Source organism: Plectropomus leopardus, chromosome 16 (genome assembly GCF_008729295.1).
Source record: "Plectropomus leopardus isolate mb chromosome 16, YSFRI_Pleo_2.0, whole genome shotgun sequence".
Taxonomy (NCBI): Eukaryota; Metazoa; Chordata; class Actinopteri; order Perciformes; family Serranidae; genus Plectropomus; species Plectropomus leopardus.
The window spans coordinates 22,486,501-22,508,617 of NC_056478.1; the positions used below are offsets into that span (position 1 = coordinate 22,486,501).

The 22,117-nt window shown below is 38.4% G+C and overlaps 1 protein-coding gene across 2 annotated transcripts in view; it reads left to right on the top strand.

Moving 5' to 3' along the window:
- fam184ab (family with sequence similarity 184 member Ab) overlaps positions 1 to 20,848 on the top strand; it is a 169,673-nt gene extending 148,825 nt beyond the window's left edge. The window contains exons 19-22 of one of the 2 annotated variants that reach the window (XM_042503815.1): positions 9,925 to 10,042; positions 10,244 to 10,348; positions 12,504 to 12,760; positions 19,970 to 20,848. In XM_042503815.1, coding sequence (XP_042359749.1) covers positions 9,925 to 10,042; positions 10,244 to 10,348; positions 12,504 to 12,760; positions 19,970 to 20,051 — 562 coding nt within the window. In that variant the 3' untranslated portion in view covers positions 20,052 to 20,848. The remainder of the gene's footprint in view (positions 1 to 9,924; positions 10,043 to 10,243; positions 10,349 to 12,503; positions 12,761 to 19,969) is intronic. The other variant, XM_042503816.1, reaches the window with a different exon arrangement.
- The last annotated feature ends 1,269 nt before the right edge of the window (positions 20,849 to 22,117 follow it).

The following is a 22,117-nucleotide window of genomic DNA, read 5'->3' on the forward strand; positions in this document are numbered from 1 at the left end:
AGTCTAAGGAAAGTCTGTCATTACTGAATATGAAGAGGGAGTTATATTATTGATGCTATGCAGTGAGGATACTGTATGAAAGAGTGAGCAAATGCTGTGTATCTGCAGAGTGAACGAACACAAGAGAAAGCTGTGGGGATGTAAAAGTTACAACTCAAGAGAATGAGTAGTGAGTGGGATATGACATGAATGACTGCTGATGAAGACAGAGATCCAGAGGAGAAGATGGATGGATGGAGAAAGAAAAAAGAAAGAAGTTGAAAGGTAGAGTTTTTGCCGACGGGCAGTGGATGAAGACAAGTCATGAGGGAGAGGAACTAAACCAGACCTCAGGAGAAAAACTATGGAGATAGAGATATAAACAGAGGACGGCGGATAAAAACAGAGTGAGATAAAGAAAGAAAAGCCACATGGAAAACCCAGTGATGTGTGTGTGTGAGAGAGTCAGGAGACGTGCAGCGAGCTAGCATCCTCTCCAGAGCTGACCTCCTTTTAGTCTGACTCAGCTGAGAGCAAAGCACCACCTGCTGGACTGAAGAGGATGTGTGTCCGAACAGAAACTGTGAGCTGATATCTACAAAGAAAATACCACATTAAGACACGTTGTAACTGTAACACAAGGATACAAGAGATCTGTAGTTAAAGAGGGTCTCACATACATTATAAAGACAGTTGGACTGATGCTGATTCAGGCTGTTGAGACATTTTTCTAAATATGTTAAATTTTTTCCCGTTATATTTGCAGAAACGCAGACAGCATACAAAATTAAAATCTAAAAAGTGGTATCAGGAGAGGTCAAGAATCCATTGAATTATGTTGCATATCTTCTGAACAACATAATTGCCTATTTTAACCTTTAGTTGTTACTAACGATTTTTGACAACACAACTCAAGGTCCACTTATTAGCTTTTTCTAGAGATTTCAACCCTAACAGTCATTTCCAGAGGATATAGTTTGCTGAGTTGTCTTGAAGATGGACGTGCTGATGTTTTAATCGTAGTGGCTGTTTTGGTTTTGTTGCATAGCACTTTAGGGATTTCACACCTGTGTTCGATTAAAGTTAAGCATTCTTCATCTTGTGGTTCTGGGGATGGCAGGCAGTTGTTGGTCAGTCCATCACTTTTGAACCAGACTGAAATATCTCAACAGTTATTGGATGGATCACTGTTAAAGTTTGTCTAGACATTCATAGTTGCCAGTGAATGAATCTCTCTGAATTCTGAGTTGCCCTGTTGGGCTGTAACCGACTCACAAAAATGTCAGTCGCATCAGATTTGACTGTTAAATACAAAAATCTGCCTATTTGTTCCTTTTTGTCCGTATAAAGTTTGAAAGTTTGAGCGGGGCTCGGCAGGACATTTAGTCTGATAGTGACATTCACTTAATATAGTGAACAAGGTAACTACTTAAGGACAGACAGTGGACATCAGACAAAAGCCTGTATCATATTAAGTTGCTGTGAGCTGTATATTTACCACTTCTAAGCAGAAGGCAGAAAATAACATTATCTCAGAGTCTGACCAGGCAAATCCTCTCTTCCTCTGCACAGCTTCCTTTGTGTCTGCAGCTGCCTGTATGGAGGAGCATTGTGAAAGCAAGGAGAGCTCACTCTGCAGCTAAATTTTGAGGACAGAAATAACCCCAGAAGTACACTGCAAACCAACTGACCCAAAAAACGAAACATAAAAAAGAAACCAACTGCTTGACATGAAGAATCTCAGTTGACTGCAGGGTTTCCGACTAATAATTGGAATCTCCAACTTTCAGGAGGCAGCCCTAATTCCTAAGGTTTTTTATCTAGTGCCTGCATGAGGTAGAATTTTGTGGTTTTGAGTGAAATGTCTTGACAGTTGTCGGATTGATTATCATAAAATTTTGCGCAGAAATTCATGCTCCCCAGTGGATGAATCTTACTGACTTTGGCGATCCTCTGACTTTTCATCTAGCACCAGCATGAAGGTTGACATCTACTGAAAACTATTTGATCTATTTGCCATGAAATGAAATGAAAAGCAGCAGCTTTTGTAATCACTTTTGTCATCTATTGCCATTATCAGGTTAAAATGTAATTTATCCACTTTCTTAGGCTGCATTTAAACCAAATTCGACATTGCTGCTACTTTCACTTCATGGGTGAAAAAAAAGTGAATAATGCCTCTAGGCTGCTGCAGAGGGGCACAGTGGAGTCACTGTGAAAAGCCAACATCACACTGCAGATGGTGACCAATCAAACTAGCAATCAAACCAGAAAGATGCCCGCAGTCAGCGGGATCAAATAATAGTCTCTTTCTGATGTTAAATAGCGAGTAAAAGAAAAAAACTATGTATGAACAGCTCGTGTGTACTACCCTACAAAAAGAGCTCTTTGTTTGTAAACGGGTCTTTGTGACAGTAAAGATAATACGGTAATGATACTCAAAAGGGATTCTCTTCTATCTTTTAAGCCGACATAAACATACCGAAGGCAAATACTCAGTTGCTGAGATGGAAAAATTGGCTCTTTCTCCACCCTCCACTCCCTCACAAATGGGCCATTTAAGTGACACTCCCACACTGACGCAGAACCCTGCAGCTAATCGCTGCAACGCCAGATTTAGTGTGAATGCAGGCTTACAGTCTGTATAGTGAACTAAATTTACAGACTAAACATGTCTACTTTCTGTTTTATTTTGACCACTTTTCTGGGACAAATTTACTTTAATGGTCAGCAGTTTTTATTTTCTGTCAGTTTCTTCACTTTTCCCCACGAAATAGGCATTTTTGGGGCCGTCTCCAGGGATGATCCACTGTCTTCCATCTAATTAACTAAAACACAGATCTGTCTTCACCACCAGCCCCTGTCCTTTTCCTCCTAATTAATCACCGTGGTGACGACAGCCTCGTTCCCTCCCTACAAATCCCTCTCCCTAAACAGTGACTGAGAATGCTCCACCATTTAAGTTCCATGAATATTTTAGCATTTTGTCCTGCGTCTGTGCCCTATTGGTTGGTCCCGTGGGAGTTAGAAAGCATGTCTGTGAGTTACAGTTTGTATTTGTTTGAGTTTTGGTCGTCATGCCAACCAGGGATGGAGTTCGCTGTCACATCTGTTTTCACATCAGCGATATTCCAGCTTGCAAGTGTTTGTTAAAGTCACATAACTTGACACCTGAAACATAATCACAGTTTAAACTGCAGGTAACCATAGCAACAATGATTTTGCTTCTCACTTTATAACAAGTTAAATCTCCCTAGTTAGATATTCACAAAAAATGACTTTTTTGGATGCCCAGCAAGAGCTGTTAATCAATCAAAACACCTATTTCTCCTCAAATGGAGCAGACAGCGCAGTCCAGGAGAGCTAATTTATCATGAAAAAGAAAGTGATGGATCAATGTTACATTTATAAAGCTTAATGTCCTCCTTTCTTTGGATTTAATAAGAATGAAGTCCTACCGCACAAATCACACAGCCCTTCACAAGATGTAACTGTCTCTGGTATCATACTGTGCTGCTATAACAGTCTTTAGAAGCGCTGTAAATTATAGTTAAAGTTTGTGTGTTATGGGGCGTAGAGTACAGCTCCACAACCCCCAACCTTTTACATCTTTCTTCTTTTCTTCTAGTCTTCTTATTTTGCATTTCACAGCTATTTTCTTTGATAATCATCCTCTTAATGGATCATGTACAACAGCATGCACAATTATTTTTCATATCATGAGAAAACAAATAACTTGACAGGGGACATTTCCATTATTTTATTATTTTACAGCTCACAGTGCATTTTCACACATATAAGATAAGTCCCTTCAAGGAAAAATAGATTTTATTTTATCTTTATAAATATTTGATGTTTGTTTAAGTCACTTAAAGATTCAGTGGGAAACTTTTATTAAAAAAATAACTTTTAGTCATATTTGCTGAAACTGTTTCTATATCCTGACAGTAGTATGAGAGACAGATAATCAAGAAAAACATTTTTTTTTTAAGTTCAAAGTTTCTCCCAGTGCTCCTAATGGCATTTGGAAGAATTAACCCCACTTGAATGAAAACAACCAATCAGAGCCACAAGTAGTCTTAAACACAGGGTCAATCACTGCCTGTGTCCATGCTACGCAGCACCCTTCCCCCGCACGTGCTCTCGCTCAGTCAAGCTTAGTATCTTCACTGCTGAGAACATAACACCTGCAATAAAAACAAAACTGCCCATCTCTCTCTTGCCAATAACAACATACACAGCAAAGACAAGACAAGTAACAATAACAGCAATGAAAAGCTTGCTTTCACCTTTATTTCACAGAAGAGGACAGTTTTTTCATCTGTTTTTTTTCTTTTTCCTTTTTTTTTTGCTTTTGTTAAAGTGTGGTGGGTTATTCTTTTTTTCATTATTCATGAAATGTATTCATGAATGATTATCTGTTGTTAAGTGGTTGGCGCTGCTTCCCCCGCTGTTTTCAAAGCCAATGATGGCAAATTTCTGGATTGTTACACGTCTTCGCCAGCGGTCAAGATATAAATTAACAAAAAAGGTCTTGAAGCAACATCAGCTTCAAAGGTTGATTTACCAGACTAGGTCAGAAAACAATGTCTACTCTCTTAGTTGCTATATTAAACCTACATTATTTGGCTAGGTTTTATTAGATTTAACTAGTGGAGGTCTTTAGCCTGAAGTTTGTTAGCAGGAATGGATGCAACATAGAAGGACATTTCCTGCTCCTGCCCATTACAATTTTCGCTGCAGCACCAGCCACTGAAAGTACAGTTAGGGTTTGTGGTCTTCGAGGTCATTGTTTCGCCTGCACAAGAGTACAATCATTTATATAATAAAAACGTAAAATGTAGTTCAGTAAGTTTGCTAATGCTAACTGCAGCAGCATTGAGAGAAAACAGGACCAGAAGGTAGTTAAGATAACAGGAGCACTTACCCGACACTTCCTCTTGACCATCAGTCATTGTCAGAACTGGGTTTTAATAAAGTCCAGCGCCTCCAAAACCCCAAATCATCATCTTATCACAGACACCACCTTCACCCAAAAATGAACTACTCTTCGAAAAAACACATTTTGGTGCAGTTTTACTACTGACGTTTGGAGGAGTAGTGTCCGTCCAATATCTCTTATCAGCTCTGCCATTCAATGGATGGATGTGGATTTCCCTGCCTGCAGGTTGTGTTGAAGAAAATCAGTTTGATGGCTTGCATTTAAGCCAAGCAACAGCCAGGTGCATTTGTCCAAACCCTAGATATATTCTTCTCGTGTGATCGCAGGCAAAAATACCCAAATACATGATGAATGCCATGGGTGACACCAGGCTCACTGACACTGCTGCTTGGTGAGACAGAGGGTCTTCCTGTCCAATGAAGGGTTGCTGATGCTGTGGCAGTGAGGCGCGAAATAGCTGGACACTAAATATTGGCCTCAGTGTGCTTCTTCCCAGAGGAAATTCAGCCACAGTTTAATCAACTATTACCTTACAGGCAATTTTCTGAGAGAGGTGGAGAAAAACCTGCTGTCATATTACAACTTGAACCATTTACTCATAATGAGTAGCTTTAAAGCTGCAATGTTCAACTTTTTCAATAGCAACAATGTTTCAAATTGGTTTTGATAATGTGAAATGGAATTCTTTGTAGTGACGAAGCCACAAAGAATTATAACTGGTCCCGTTTTAGCATCTTTCAGCTCATTACCTTGGTTTGGAACCTGCAACTTTATTGTTTTGGTTCAGTGTCGGCATAAATACAGGTCAGTAGGGGCCTGCCACACCTACTATTAGGTTGAGAAGGCCATTATCAGGTCATGAAATGAAACTTTCGATAAGACTTAATTTGCGTAGTTCACTTACAGATAGTTTAAAGAGTATTAGTAACATTTCATCAGCGTATTAGAGAATTAACAATTTAACTGCTTCACTTTAATCTGTATTTGTTGAACATATTATCTATAGAGTATACTGTATATGACAATTTATGAACACATCGACATATTCTCAGAATAATTTAGTTGAACTATTCCCTCAACCTGTGCAGCACTGGTTGAATGAATAGTTCAGGCTCAACTATGAGGCTTATAACCACTTAATGGGCTGATAACATCCCAATAGGTTGAATAAAAAAGATTGATAAAACACCAATAAAACTACTGGACACTGCCTGCCATTTAATGCGCTGATAACATCCCAATAGGCTGAATAAAAAAAATGATAAAACTACTGGACACTACCTGCCAAGCAACAAACCTCAGACATTCAAAGTTAGCAACCAGCTAGTGAACATGAATGCTAATGTTGCTTCGTGTCTGATAAATGTGTAAATAGCTGTACAAGGCGTGTGTCGTCCTGTTATTTTTATCTTCTTTGCATAAATGCAGCTTCAAGGGGCCATTATGATTTACTAGAATATCAAACTAATGTTGCTTCATATCTGCTAAATATGTAAATTGACACTGTTTGCTAACACATTTACTAGAACGTTGTTTTCACAGCTTTTTCTGCTGCCAAAGTGGCCAAAAAACCTCATTAATACTTCTTTCAGCAGTTAAATAATGCAAATGTTTGTATTTTTACACCCATAATTTATGATAACATGTTCTCTTTGTTTTAAAATCCGATCATCTCAAACACATACACTGCTCGAGCATCAAAAGGGACAGTTGTTTGAACTGCAGAAAGTGTCCAACAAACTGGAGGAACACGATGAATCGGCTGTCCGAGAAGCACAGAAGGACGAGCACAGAGTGAGACAGTATATCTGATGAAAGTGCAGATCAGTATGTATCAGTATCACTGAGCAGCTCTCCAGTGGCTGCTCCTGTTTGGCAGTGGACATTCCTCGGAGAGACCAGGGTTTATCTGGAAGACAAGCTGCGGTTATGTTCGGCCTTTACCAAAGTGTGACTTCACACTGTGGCATAAATGTCACTAAGACACCCTTCGGTGGCTTGTACTGTGGCAGCGTGGGAAGTGAAAGGCTGTTTAGCTCACTGTCACATAAGGTTTTGGTAAAATTAGAAATAGGCTCACAGCTAAAGATGTAGAGGAACGGCTCCACAGCCAGAAATGAAACTTGTAACTGAAGTCAGTGGCTGACTCATGCTTATTTTTCCGAGTATTTTGTGTTTTACTGAAACTCGCAGAGCTTCAGATGTAATTTTTGTATGTTCTTGTTTAATTTAAACTTGAATTTACAGATCTCAGAGAGAGAAAAAATAGCCTTTTCAAAATTATCCATTTAATTTTAACCACAACTAAAAATTTCAGTATTATGAATAGATAAAATAGATAAATCCCTAAAACTAAGTATTCAGTACACCAATGCTTCCTAACTGGTCCAGTCACAAGGTGCAGATTTTTCCTTAGTCCTTAAGTCAAGGTCCACACATTATAAATAATCTCATATTTCAATTTTATTCAACAAAATTTAAACATGTTGACTTAGAGCACAAAGAAATAAAATATATTGCAAGAATACACAGAAACAAATAAAAACAAATAAAATAAAAGCTTTATGCCAGAAATTCACTGTACAAAATGTGTTTTTTACAAACTCGATTCTTTCATGAGTCAGTTGCAGTCCATTGAGAACGGACCAGCGATCAGCTTTTGGACCACAGCTTACTAACTGAGAACCACTGCAGCACACACTGTGGTAAACAGTTTATGTTTAAGATAATAAGGCTGACACAATGATATGATGTAAGGTAGAGGGCATTTATGATTTACATCTTATCTAATGTATTGGTAACATTTAAAAGATACATTTCTGAAACTGAGAATCTTCTTCAAAGTGTATTACTTCTCTAAACTACATGCTGCTGTTGCCAAATGAAGGCTTTCAGGGGCTTTTTGTTTTTTTTTATTACAATTTCAGAAAAAAAGAGTAATTTTACAGGCAACGGTGTCACCTATGATTGGTTGTTTCTCGCATGAAGAACTGGCTAATGCCCCATTCTGCTCAGCGATCTTTAGCACGCGTTGCATTTGGGAAAATGTCACCGAATGTGAAATGAATCAGAGGTTTTACACAAGTGGTGATTTCTCTAAAGGGGCCACTCGGAAAGAACAAAAATCCATTATAACGTGTTTTTGAAAGTTCTCATAACTCATGGAACAAAAACAACCTCCGGATGAACTGTTTTTTAATTTAAGCCTACAAACTGCCTTAATGGTTTTTGTGATGAGAGGGGAAGAGGGCAGGAAAGGGAACAGACCGAGGACAATTACTGTTTTATTGATCAAAAGCTAATGAAAAAGGAGAGCCTATGAATCACTCATCTTTTTTACTCCCTGTAGTACGTGCATTCAATTCTCTTAACTCATAAATGCTTCCATCTAATGCCCACAACAAAGTGCCAGATCTAACAAGTTCACCAGTCTCTTACTCCCGCCCTTTTTGATGTCAAATTGACATTTAATTATATTTATTATACTGGTGGGAGAAGTATTCAGATCATACCTAACTAAAAGTGTGTAAGGAAATGTACTCAAACTATGAATGATTAAGGTTGAAGCCATTTTACCTCCTTTTTTATACTGTTGGGTAGGTTAATTTACAGCAGTGCATCATATTCCAGAAGATGTTTGTTTCGGGCTGTCCTGTGAGAACTATGTTTGTCTAAAAAGTCAACTTTTCATGGTGTTGAAAAACAGCCCTGTTTTCAGCTTTGCAACGATGCATTTTTCAGCTGATCCAAGAGGGGGTTTATAAATTAATTTAGCTTAATAAGAAGGAGAATTTTCTCGACACATAAAGGAACACTTCATCTTTCAGTTTATCAGAGACATTCACTTTCAATTAGTTTCACAATTTAGAGAAGGGGAAAAAATCGGTTTATTCAATTAATCTCTAAAGTTAGTAAAGCTGATAGACGAATGCAGTTGAGTAAAACATCTAAAATTTCCCTTTGAGATGTAGTGGAAGAGAGGTATAAAGGTACATAAATGGGAAATACTCAAGTTAAGTATCTCAAATTTGTACTTAAAGGGAAACTTTGCTCAGTGTCATTCCAGTGTACAGACAATCAGTGTTTGGCTTCCCCCATGCCAGCGCCCGGAGCTGCCCAATCAATTCTCTTCTAATTTCTATGATGTTGTTAGCATTACTTAGCAGGCATTTTCCGCTGGATGAAGGAGGGGCTCCAGGCACTGGCGGCATAAGGGGGAGCCAAACACTGGTTATCTGCACACACTGCCGTGACATAGAGCTGGTTGATGATCTGCCAAGTTTCCCTTTAAGTACAAATATGAGGGTTTTTTTCTTTGATTGAGTATTTCCCTTTAATGGAACTTTATTCTTTTCTCCACTTCATCTCAGAGGTAAATATTTTACTTTTGACAACATAGAAATCTTTGAAAATTGGCAGCATTTCCCTTTAAAGAGTAACTAAACCTCCCACTTTTGGCTTGAGTGTCTCCCTTCTGTGAAAAAAGTGTCAAAATGGGCAGGGTTGTGGGCGGGGCGGAGACGCACCCAGTCACCCAATCATGCTGCCTCTTGATCCACAGCTCCTCCCTGCCTCTGCACACACATTAAGTAGTTGGTTGGTGAGAGGGCAACGACAGGGGGCTCTGTTGGTAATGAAGCTGGCCCCTGCTACCAGGATTAGCCAATAACAAAATTCAATTGCAATAGCCAGATTTCAACCTTTAGAGGGCAATCACTATGCATATTTATACACAATATGCAGAATTTTAATACTTTGTGCTCAAATGTCAAGAGTTGAACCTGAATCAATTAACAATGCTACTAAATACCCACATACATTGCTTTTGAACTGGAAAAGAAGGGGTTTGCGGGTATATTTACTCTTTTGGTACAACACTTGAGTAAATATGCTTGATTCATTCCACCAACGGTATTTATATAAGATGTCTAAGTCAGAATGGTGTTCAGTGGACCTCTGGTGCACACTAATTATATTTTTGTTTTGATTTGTTTGTCTTACAGGCTGGAAGGAACAGAGGAGAAGTTCAGGAACAGGGAGAGTCGTCCTGAAGATCTGCAGATCATCGCTGAGCTAAAGGAAATGGTGTCTGAGAGAGAATCTCTAGTCAAGAAACTGGTGGTAGGTAACGGCTGATGGTGAGGTAATGTGTGTGCTATACACAGGAGGAAGTGGGAAAAGGAAAGTACTCCATCTCCTGACTATTTTTAGCTTTCATATGCAGCAGCACAAGTTTTTGTTTTTGACAGATTGGATATACACAACAACTGTTTTCACAGTCCCTCGAGTCTCCCGTCAGCTCACATGGTTTTCTTCCTCCAGGACGATAAGAAGTTCTACCAGCTGGAACTCGTCAACAGGGAGACCAACTTCAACAAAGTGTTCAATGCCAGTCCTAACGTAGGAGTTATCAACCCGCTTATTAAGGTAAGGCCCTGATGTCCAGGAACTCACCACACACAGAGGCACTCTGATGAGCCTTTGTTCTTACTACATAGCAAAGATGATATCCACTCCATCTCATTTCACACCCATCAGTGCTGAGCGATCAGAAGAACAATCAGTGCTGACATTTTCGAAAAAGGTACCATCGTGTTGTAAAAACCACAAATCATGACCACAGTAATTATGGAATATTATTCTAATTGCTGTTAAAAATGAGATCATGTTAAGGGGACTGTCAGCTTCGATGCGATTTTTTACAGGGTTATCTGCCATACTGTTCAATCCCACAGCAACTCAAAAGAAAGTTTTGTTACTGCGCAATAGCAATATCCATGGTGGGGGAGCTCTCACCAAAACACCTGTCCGACCAATCATGAGCAGCTCCATTGAATGTGAGCGCACAGATTGACTTTCACGGCTGTCAATCATGGCAGAAAAGCCCACTTTTGTATAATTTAATAACTCATTAAAATCGAAATTATCATAAAAGCAAACAACAGGGTGATGAGAACTACCTTAAGTGACAGGAACCGTTTTTGGGAAAAATGTATTTGGCACGTACTTTGTGTTTTCAGTTTAGCCTATGTCCATTCACTAACATGGAGGGGCGGGCCTTAGGACCTATACTGCAGTCAGCCACCAGGGGGCGATGGAGATTGAATAGCCCCACTTTGGTGGAGCTGTCATGTTGTCCATCTTAATATGCAGTCTTTGGTGTTAACAGATTGGAGCAGCCACATTGTCTGTGTGAGCAGCACTGCTTAGGCACATCTACAGAAATCTCTGAGTCTCGCAGATTAGATTACCGCAGAAATCGTGCGGTTTTCAGCTAAAATAGACAGTGAACATGGAGTTTTTATTGCTATAGTGACTTTACACGTCCTTTCACTTCAGTTTCGATGTCTACACCTGTCACAGACATGAAGAAAAACATATACACCTGTTTTACTCAACCTTTCCTGTCTCTGTTTCAAAGTAAAAGCTTGATTAACCAATACTGTTTGGCAGGCCACATAAAGTTTATTTTGACGGACAAACGGTGGGCCATCTAAAATCAGTCGCTGGGCTATGATAGGATGCTGGCGTGACTTTGGACATGCCTCTTTTACAGCAAATTGCGGATGGTAAAAGGGCAATGGGAAATTGGAAAGTCAATTTTAACAACTTTATCCTTTTATAGTGCAAACAAAGTCACCAAGGACAATGAAAGAGGAAAGGAAACAACACCATAAACAGAAAATGTGGTGTTTTTTCAGCACCACTGGTATGAAATGGAGGCTAACAGTCGTACCTACCAAGGTCTCATTTATTTCCAGCAATTAATCCAAGTTGTCGCAGTTTAAAAAGTGATCCAAAATTCAACACACTGTGAAAATAAAACACTAGATTTGTATATTTCTGCTTGTTGAAATGGAAACGAACTGAATCTTTTGACATGAAATGACCAAATTGTTCCTAAATTTTGTGCTCGTGTAGGATCCCATCACTCATAGTAAGAAGCAGTTTGAGAAAATACATTTTCAGGGCCTTTGAAGCTCCCAGTGCTCCTGTAAAACACGATATGTCATTCCCCACAGTATGTCTGAGTCGAATGGACCCCGCTGCATGATCAGTATATAACTGTTGACACCATCTCTCGGGTTCTATAACTTCCAGTGTTTTTGTTCTTGTTACATGTGTTTCTTCCCACATATTTGAATATGTGTTGTGTGTTCACCGTGTGTGTGTGCGAGTTTTCCACCCAATTCGATTGTTCTTCCCTCCTGACTTTTTTCTCCAGCTCTCCTTTGCTTTCCAAGCCATTTTGTTAGTGTGAGATGTTTCCTGCTTTGACACATCTCTCTTCATCTGAACTTCCATTCTGCACAGAGCGACTGCTGCTTTAAGACTGAGTGATGCCAGTCTTCAGATTTATCCATTCACTCGATCAGCATTTAAATAGGATCGAGTTAGCAAGCTGCTCTTTTCCTGCCTCTCACTGGATGGACTGTTACGACCTCCAGGGCTCTCCCTGTACTCCATTTCCCTCCTTTTTCCCCTCCATTTCTTCTTATCTTTTATTATTATTTTGTTTCAAACTTCCCTTTTGCTCCTTTTTTGACCCCCATGCCCCTCCTTTTCTTTTTTTTCTGTGTAGCAAAAGAAAAAGAATGAGAAAACAGCAGCCAGCAGATTCAGCAGCTCTCCTAATGTCAGGGCTCTGGAGGCAGCAGGTATGGGCGTGGGTGTGGTGGGCTCAGGCAGTGGGCAGCCCCCACAGCCCCCACCCCCGCCCCCAGCCCAGCCCAGCCGTCTAGAGCCCATCCCCAACTCCCCCCTCCCCCACCTTGAACTCAACTCCAACAAACCTCTTCCCCCGCCGACCCCTCCCACCGAACCCAAGAAATTCATGAGGTGAGACCTTTTCAGCCCCGATGGGCAGCAGCTGGTCAATCCACGCATCAATCATCCAATCACAGACCTCAGTTTAATTGAAAACTCCTGCTGGTTTAAGAGGTTAAAGCACTTTTAATGAGTTGACTCATAGCTCAGAGTCAAACCTTGAATGTAGAAACTGTATTTTAGGCCATTTGTTCTCTCAAAAGCCTTAAATTAAAGAAAAACCCGCCAGAACTGTCTGTTGTTTCTGGCTTTGAAAAAGAAACAGTGGCACAAAAACTGATGTTTTACATTTTCATTCCTTTCTGCCAAGTCTGGCCTTTTCATAAACCATAAGGAGCATGAAGTCATTGTCATCACGAGCAGCAGAGTATAAACTAGACACTTTTAAACGCTCCATGTCGTATAAAATTAAGCTCCCTTAGTTATTGTAGCTTCCCCTGTCAGTTTACAATGATTTCAAAATCGTAGTCATTTTTGATTGATTTTTGCCACGATAGACAAAAGCAGCTTCAATTTTGTCAGCTTAAATGATAAATGTCATTAGCAGAGGTTATTAACTGTTGTTAGTTAGCTAAATAAACAAAAATTAGTTCCATGAATTGGTCCAAAATGTCATCTTTGGCTGATTTTATAGTTTATCCAGTTTTGGTTTAAAATAAAATTGGTGAAGGGGTCCTAAATGTGCACTTGATGGTCACATGATATTGTGCTAAAAGACTGAGAGCTAACACTTGCGAGGCAAAAGTGTAAATAAGAAAAAAATTTCACATAAATAATAATAAAATAAATTTATAATAAATAAATTTCAATTTTTATGTAATAAGAAAAGGAACTTTTTGGACAAAGCATGTTTGATAAATGATACACTTTCTCAGGTAACAACATTAGCAAACTTCCCCAAATCTGCTACAGATTAGTGAAGAGTCGCTAATGTTAGCCTAAATGAACAGGGTTTTTTAATGTATCTAGTAATTCCACAAAATAATGTAATTTGAAATGCCTTGGCCCTGGCAGTAACACTGCTATTACTGTAGGTTGTAAGCTAGTTAGCCAGACATGCTAACATTTACATCTTATGGACCAGCAGATAAACAAACTATTTAATGCATTATTTTTATTCTATGTTTTTTTTATTCTATTTTTGGTTTTGGAAAGGGTAAAAAAAAAAGAAACCAGCATCCAAAGTCTTTATATACAGAGTATTACTCAAATTACTTAAACTGTTTTACTTTTTCTAAACTATGATTGGACAATTGTGATTAAAAACAGACACAACTGCATGTTCCTGCAGCGCATTTGAACTGAGAGACATCAGCAGCATCACACATGTTTTAATACAAGTGATGAACATTTAAAAAGTAACATTATAACTGAACATTAACACAAGAGTCCCAACTGAAGCTTCAAAGAATGGCCTTGGAATGCAAAAGGGGCATGTTTTTATTTTTTGTCCTCTCCACGTGTCCGTTAGTGTAACCATGTTAACCGTGTGCATGCTGACAGGTTTCCCTTTTCTGTTTAGGAAGTTATAAAACTTGCTGTTAATATCTGTTGTGGCTTTTTGTCGTGCATTGTGTCATTTTGTGACTCTTCATCCTCTCATCGTCATCTAAATTTCAGCATGTTGCACACGCTGCACTTTTTTCTCCTCAACTCGAAATGGGATTTTGTACAAAGGACACAAAAACTATTTTGTTACGTGAGTTTCTAATGAAGTAGATATTGTCTTTTGCTATCATGGACTGTCCCCTCTGTGTGTGGTGGTGTTTTATTTTGAAAACGGCTTTACTTCTCAACTCTGTGGTGCAATAAATGCTTCTCTTGTTTCTTGATGATGGCTGTGATTGGTCGCTGGTGTGAACTAATATGATGATGAATTATGTAACATGCTTTTCTACATGAATACATGCAGTCTGTGTATCGCATGCCAAGAAACGTGTTTTTGGGCACTGGTATTTAGGTTTACAGCATGTGTGAGTGAGTGTGTGTGCGTGTGTGAGTAAGCATGTTTTGGTCATTTTTAATCTTGATGCATGTTTTAGCTGCTGTTCATGCAAAGAATGAGATGTGGTGGCTGCTTTGCAAAAGCTTTGGGACAAACCTGTTATTATGGGAAGGCAGGAGCACCAGCAGCGCACACACACACACACACACACACACACACACACACACACACAAGAGAGCCAAGCAATGACAGTATGAGGTCAGATATTATAGATCTGCTTTGAAATGTTTTCAGACTCTATTAAATGATTCGTCTCTGCGCTCCCTGCACACTCTTTGTTTTTGACAAACATTTGTAGTTGGACTGATCTCTCGGCCCCGACTGCAACTCTGAGCAGCAATTTGTAAATCTGACCCCTTTAAATCAATGGGCCCTCTAAATATTTATATATTTAAGAGAACTTTAACTATACAACGAACCTCATCTAAATTGACTTTATCATTAATCCGACCAGGAATATTTGAGTGGTTTCAGAATACTAAATAGTGAGCCAAATTAGTATTTAGAATAGTGAACGTGTTTCAAACCAATGCTTTAACAAAGCTCAAGCAATAGATTTAAAGAATTGATCTCATATTACCTCCTCTTATTGTGCTCTTTTGGCATTAGCAATGATAAATATGATAGAAAACATGTTAACTTAGTGTGCACAAGTCCAGGTAGTCATTTGTACTTTTGCCTGGGACATACACAGATATCCATGTTTTTATATTGTTAAAAGGAACAAAAAACCAAAAAACATGTTTAGGGAACTATCAGTAATGATCTTTTTTGTCTCAGTTGGTTAGAAGAACATATCTTCTGTGTGTGTGTGTGTGTGTGTGTGTGTGTGTGTGTGCGTGTGCGTGTGCGTGTGCGTGTGTGTGTCAGTGTTATACCATAGGCAACAAGAGTGTGTCAGTGTTATACTGTAGGGAACAAGAGAGTGCAGATGTTATACCATAAGGAACAGAAGAGTGTCAGTGTTATGCCATAGGGAACGAGAGTGCCAGCACTACATCGGGAACGAGAGAGTGCCAGTGTAGGGAACTGTAGGGAACAAGAAAGTGCAGGTGTTACACTGTAGGGAACAAGAGCATGTCTTTGTTAAACCACAGGGATCAAGTGAGTGCAAGTGTTAAACTCTAGGGAACAAAAGAGTGTCAGTCCTATACTGTAGTGAACAAGAGAGTGCAGGTGTTACACCTTGGGGAACAACAGAGAGTCAGTGTTACACTGTTGGGAACAAGAGAGCGTTAGTGTAATATCATAGGCAACGAGAAAGTAACTGTGCTACACTGCAGGGAAAGAGAGAGTTAGTGTTGCACCATAGGGAACCGTAGCCATCATGTCATGGGGCAGACAGCCTGTTGGTGGTATTGAAGAATAAGGACCGCACCAGCATCTGACCAACCTTTGTGACATTTGCAGGCTGTTTAATTTGTTGCAGCTCAGCAGTCAATTAGCTACGTAACCCGCACACTGACATCAACAATGCACCTGTCCCTGGTGGATGTTTGTCTGGTCGCTCATTCAGCAAGCTCAGATGCAGATTAGATGCTCAGATTAGACATGTGTTCATGTTTTTAAGGTATATAAGGAGGAGACATATCAGCAAAGCCAGTGTGGGTTGTTAGTTAAGTGACTTTTGTGTTGTGCAGCACGCTGACGTCTCGGCCAGTGTGACAGTCTCTTCTGCTTGCGATAGAACAGTGACGTCACTGCTTGCACTCCAAGATTCGATTGGCTGTATTTAAATAAGGTCTCCATCTCTGCAGACAAATACCAGAACACTGTTCTTTTGAATTAAACTAAAGGGGACCATAATCATTTCTTCCATTTGGCTTCAGATCCTTTCCTCATAGGAGAACACAGAACTGATGATTAATGCTGAATAGTAATTGCAGATAATATGGCAATCATTCATATTTGCACATGAATTACATACTAGGTGACATGTTGCTCCTTCATTGATCCTGCTGGGACTGTTGGGCCAGACAAACATTGGTAATGATAAGAATGTAACCTTTTGAATGCTTGGCTTCACCTTTCAAAGGCAGACCTTTAGGATATCATTACATCACATCATCACCTCCTCTCTTCTCTCCTTTTTTCATCTCTCTTATCTTCTTGTTTCCTCCTCTAATACTGATTCATCATCTCATCCTTTGTCAGTCTCTTTTCATGCCTCTTTTCATCTCTATCACGTCGTTTCCTGTATCCCTCAACTAAACATCAATATATATCTGCTCGTACTTTAATTCACTTTCTCGTTGCCCATCATCATAATCTTCAGTTTCTATAGCTACATCAATCGATATCCAAAAATCATTTGATGACATCAATATTTTTTATTAGCACACTACTTACTCATTAATCGCACAGAGTAAATAGCACATTGTTTTCTTCATATCTTAACTTAAAGGTCCCATATTGTAAAAATCTAATTTTCATGTCTTTTTTATTATAAAGCACTATCAGCATTTTGATATCAGCAAATATCAAAAATGTTTAATACATAGAGAAATGCACACAGTCTGTATTTCATAAACTGTGCCTGTAAATGAGCCGTCTTCTGTGAATTTGTGATGTCAGAAGTACACTATGTAAAGGTAAAAGGTGTTGCTACAGTGATGTTTCAGTCATTTCTCAGATTCAGTGACAGTGCAGAGACACAGAGAGAGCAGATGTGGAAGACTCGGACACACTGACCAATCAGAGCAGACTGGGCTTTTTCAGGAGCGGGGCTTCAGGAGACAGGGTGAAATGGAGCGTTTCAGAGGGGGTGAATACAGGTATATTCAGGCAGAGTGGATGGGAAAAATCATTAGTTTATATAACATTGAAGCATGTAAACATATTCTGGTAGAAATCCAACATACAAGTATGAACCTGAAAATTAGCACAATATGGGACCTTTAATATCTTCCCATATCAGTAGCACACATGTTCAAATCCATTAGGATATAATGACTGATTCTTTTTTAAAAGATATGAACACTTTTGTCATGTTGCTGTTGTCATGACTCAACCTCCCCTCATGGATCAATAAGGTTTCATCTTATGTGCTCAGACATTCAAATTTGACCACTTCCTGTTGTGTTTGATAGCATGAAGTTGGTGGTATTAAATACATAAAGATATGCTAATGGAGGAAGATTTTACCAATTCTACTTCACAGTGAATATAAAGCTATGGTGGCAAATGGATTAGAATGGATGGAAATTATTGTATATATATCAAGATGAATCCTTTATGGATTTAAAACAAAATCCTCAGAGTCTGAATTGTGACCACGTGCAGTATAAACATGATTTATTGTGCTGCATAAGTACAAGAGGAGCCTTTTGGGAAGTAATTGATGCCTTCAAGCCTAGAAAACAACAAAACAAATGACCCACCCCCACCCCCAAAATTTAAATATTACCCTGGGGTTATGGGACTGTTTGTTTAGGAAGAAGCCAATTAAGAAAGCAGAAGAAGCTCCAATAGGTGTTTGTTTTGATAGATGCAGACACTCAGCCTAATTAGTCCAAACTTTGGAGAACAACATGTTTTCCCCCCAAGGACATAAGTCGGGAAGTAGCAACACCTTCATCTGGTCGTACAGATACCACCAATGATTGACGTTTTCCTGTGAAAAACAAAATACTTAAAATAGTTCATGAAGTTTGATCGAGGTTGTGCCGTCAGATACTGTGCATTTTAACACCCGTACTACAAGACTATTTAGCATGCCAGAAAAAGATTTAGTATGTCCCAAAACATATTATGCCAAATGCAGCATGTCAAAAATACCAGGACGTAAGAATACCAATATGCAAGCCAGCATGCTCTTCTGGCTAATCTGACCCACAATCCTCTGCACAGCAAAAGATAAATCACATCCACTGAGCTGCAGACAGTTAACAGCTCGCTGACAGCTGACAGAAGCCACAATGACAGATGACAGCGCGTTAAAGTGACTGATGACCAGCATGAAGAGCAATAATAGCATATTAATTGATATGAACAAAATAATCATAAAGATCACGAAAACAAAGGACAGTACTATTAACAACAATGGCAGAGAAATGTTGTGAATATAAAATGTGAGAATCTACAGTGTATGTAGTTATAACTAAAAAAGTTTAAAGAACATATATTGCAAAGTAACAAAAGCAGAGCTCTTCTGGTTGATCTCTGTCTCTGGCCAACCAGGCAAATGGTGTTTTACTTTATCTTCAGAAAAAACAACTAAAAATCACTCATTGCTGAAAGACGTTCCTTGTGAGTTATACTATTATGTACAACGTTATTAGATTATTATTACTCATGCATTCATGTAAAAACTAGATTTTAGTGCATTTAAAACTATTTTTGTATAAAAATAATGTTTATTAGTTTAGAAAACAATACAAAGTAGTGTTACTAACTGCATATTTTATCAGAATAATTACTATAAGTGCATACTGCATGCAGTTTGTATCTAATTCATAGTAAGGACACGACACGTCTCTCAGCTCTACTCTGCTGTGGCTACCTGGATTTTAAGAATGCCTTTGCTGCCACCTTGTGGACAGAAGAGTGAATTGCACCCTAATTTAAACATTTTTTTTTTTTGATTATTGGACATTTGAGGTGCAGCAATATGTGGCCAGGCTATATCAAATCTAACACTTAATTGGTGTTGTACAAAATTGCAGTTCAGTTCTGTGTTTAAATCACATTGATTCAGTGGGAAAGCTACACTTTTAGTAGAAAGCGATGGGATCCAGGTAAGGACTGTAGTTGGTAACAGTAAGGCAAGGCAAGTTTATTTATATAACACATTTCAGCAATAAGGCTTTTCAAAGAGCTCTATATAAAACACCCAATGCATTGAGACATATTGCAAAAGGAACCACTATAAAAAGGCATTTAAATGCATTTGCAACCCAAAGATCTAGAGAATGAAAACTGAAAGCAAGTTGAAAAGTACAAGGACAGGCATAAAATACAAGTTAGAGCGTAGTGTAAGAATGAATAAATATTTAATTTAATAAAAGATAGGCAAAGAGAAAAGTCTTCAGCCTTGATTAGAAAAGTAGAACACTGAATTGTGCCTTAAATGAAAAAATCCAACCTAAATTTTATGGTAAAAAATAATCCAGCCATGCTCCTATCATTCAGTCAGCTGTAACACTGTGCTGAGTCAACCTCTGGCTTCTTCCCTGACTGATCTGTTTCTTTATTTATTTTTGTTCACCGTCCTGAAGCCCTCCTGAAACGAAGGACTCCACCATCGACTCCCCGGACGCCCAGCGCCAGGAGTGGTTCGCTCAATACTTCTCCTTTTGATTGACCACAAACCTGCAAACACAAGGATTCAGCATGTCAACCAAACTTTAAAAGAAAATTAAGCAAAAACACAGAAAAAAAAGAGAAAAAATCTTAAAACTATTTGTTCTTTATTGTCATTGATTGGTTCGGGGATCAATTCACTTTAAGTTCAGCCAACTGAGACTGTAATTATTGGTTTGAGAATTAATTCTCAATGAGAACTCGATGTCATTCACTTTGATAAAAATGTAATGATTATCCACTTCCTGTTGTTGACTGAGGTGCAACTGAATTGAGGCCGAACCCTGACCGTCAAATGTCATCACTCTGATCTGATTTGATTGTTTGATTATCTCTGATTGTTTCACTGTGGACGAGTTTCTCTGTTAGTACAGTGACAATGATCATCCGTATGTTTGATGTTTATTTTATTTCTTTACTTCCTGACTTATTTTGCAAATTCTTGGAACTAGAAAAAAATGAGTGGTGCATTATCATGCTGCTAATTGCCATTGTTGGACTACAGTAAGAAATATATATCTAAAGAAATATACGGTAGGTTATTGTGCTCTCTCTGTACGTGGGCCCACTGCATACAGCATCTTAGACTAGGAGCGCTGATCTAAGACCAGTTTGCCTCCTCATTTATGGTGACATTGTACATGGACCTGATCCTAGATCAGTTACACTGCTCTGATATGCTCCATGAATACAGGCTCTGATTTTAGGACGGCACCATCATGGCAAGTTTGTTACAGCTGCATAGAAGTTTCAGCAGATTTTGGTAGAATATTAAAACCTGTTTGTATGGTTGTCTGTCTCAACACAGATATAATGATGTCTCACCAATTTTAAAAACAAAAATAGCATATTTTATATTTATATTATAATGTGTATGCTTAATAAATAATTATTGTGACATTTACTGCTTTGTTTGTCATTTATTTGAGTGAATCAGTGGTTTTGGTTCATTTTATGTCACAGAAAAAAAGCGGTTTTAGCTTAGAATTTTATTTGTATTATATCTGATAGATAATTTACTGTGACCTTCATGTCGTCCACATTAACATCACTTTCCTAAAAACCCTGCTGTATGAAATGTTGACCTCATTGTATAAAATGACCTATGGTGACTTCTAGGATAATCACAGCCTCATGAAACTTTACAATCACAAACTAAAAAACTTTGAGCATTCAGAGGTTGGTTGGCTTTCCATAAAATGTCTTCTGAGGGAAATATAAAGTCCATCATTCCCTGGATAAGGACAGAAACTTGTTTTTCCCCACTGAAAAGGTGCTAAAAAGATTCCCATCAGGTGAAAAAAAAAGACAAAAAACAGTTGAAGTGTTAAACTTGCAATAAATAGTGTGTTTGATTCTTTAAAAAGACACTTTTTTTAAATCAATTGACGTATCAAATAAAATACAAAATGATTTCCATATAGGCAAATTATTTCTTTTAAAAAAAATTTTTTTTTTACATTTTGTCAAAAAGGCCCATACACACATCAGTTTAAAAAAAAAATCCCAGAATTTTCTGGCTATCATTTCATGGTTCAGGCTTTTCAGTGTTTTGACATGCACAGTTATGTATGAAAGTCCATTGATGGCAAATATAAATATATTACAGTTTATACATTTTACTTTTTATTGTACATTTTATTGCTGTCTTTCTGTCTTCGATTCTAGTTAGATGATTTTCTATTTTAGTCATATTTGTATGAGCATTATTTGAGGGATCCTCAGAACTAAGATTATCGTCGCTTCACTGCTGTGTGTATGACAATAAAGACCTTGAAGTGACTGAGTGACGACAGGTTTAGGTTTTAATTGCATTTGATGCAGAACAAGTTGAAAATGTTCAATGTGTGGTCAGTTTCAATTCCTTTTTCAACTATTTGCTCATTGAGAATGTGAGAGAGTGATCACCAACAGGCTGCAGTTAAAGTATTTTAGACGAATATTTTTTAAAAAATGATAAAACACAGAGACGAGTCTGATGTTAGATAGGTGAAACAAGGCTGCAATGGAAAAATGGCTAGGGAGAAAAAGTGAGGAAAATACTTACATGTTACAACATTATT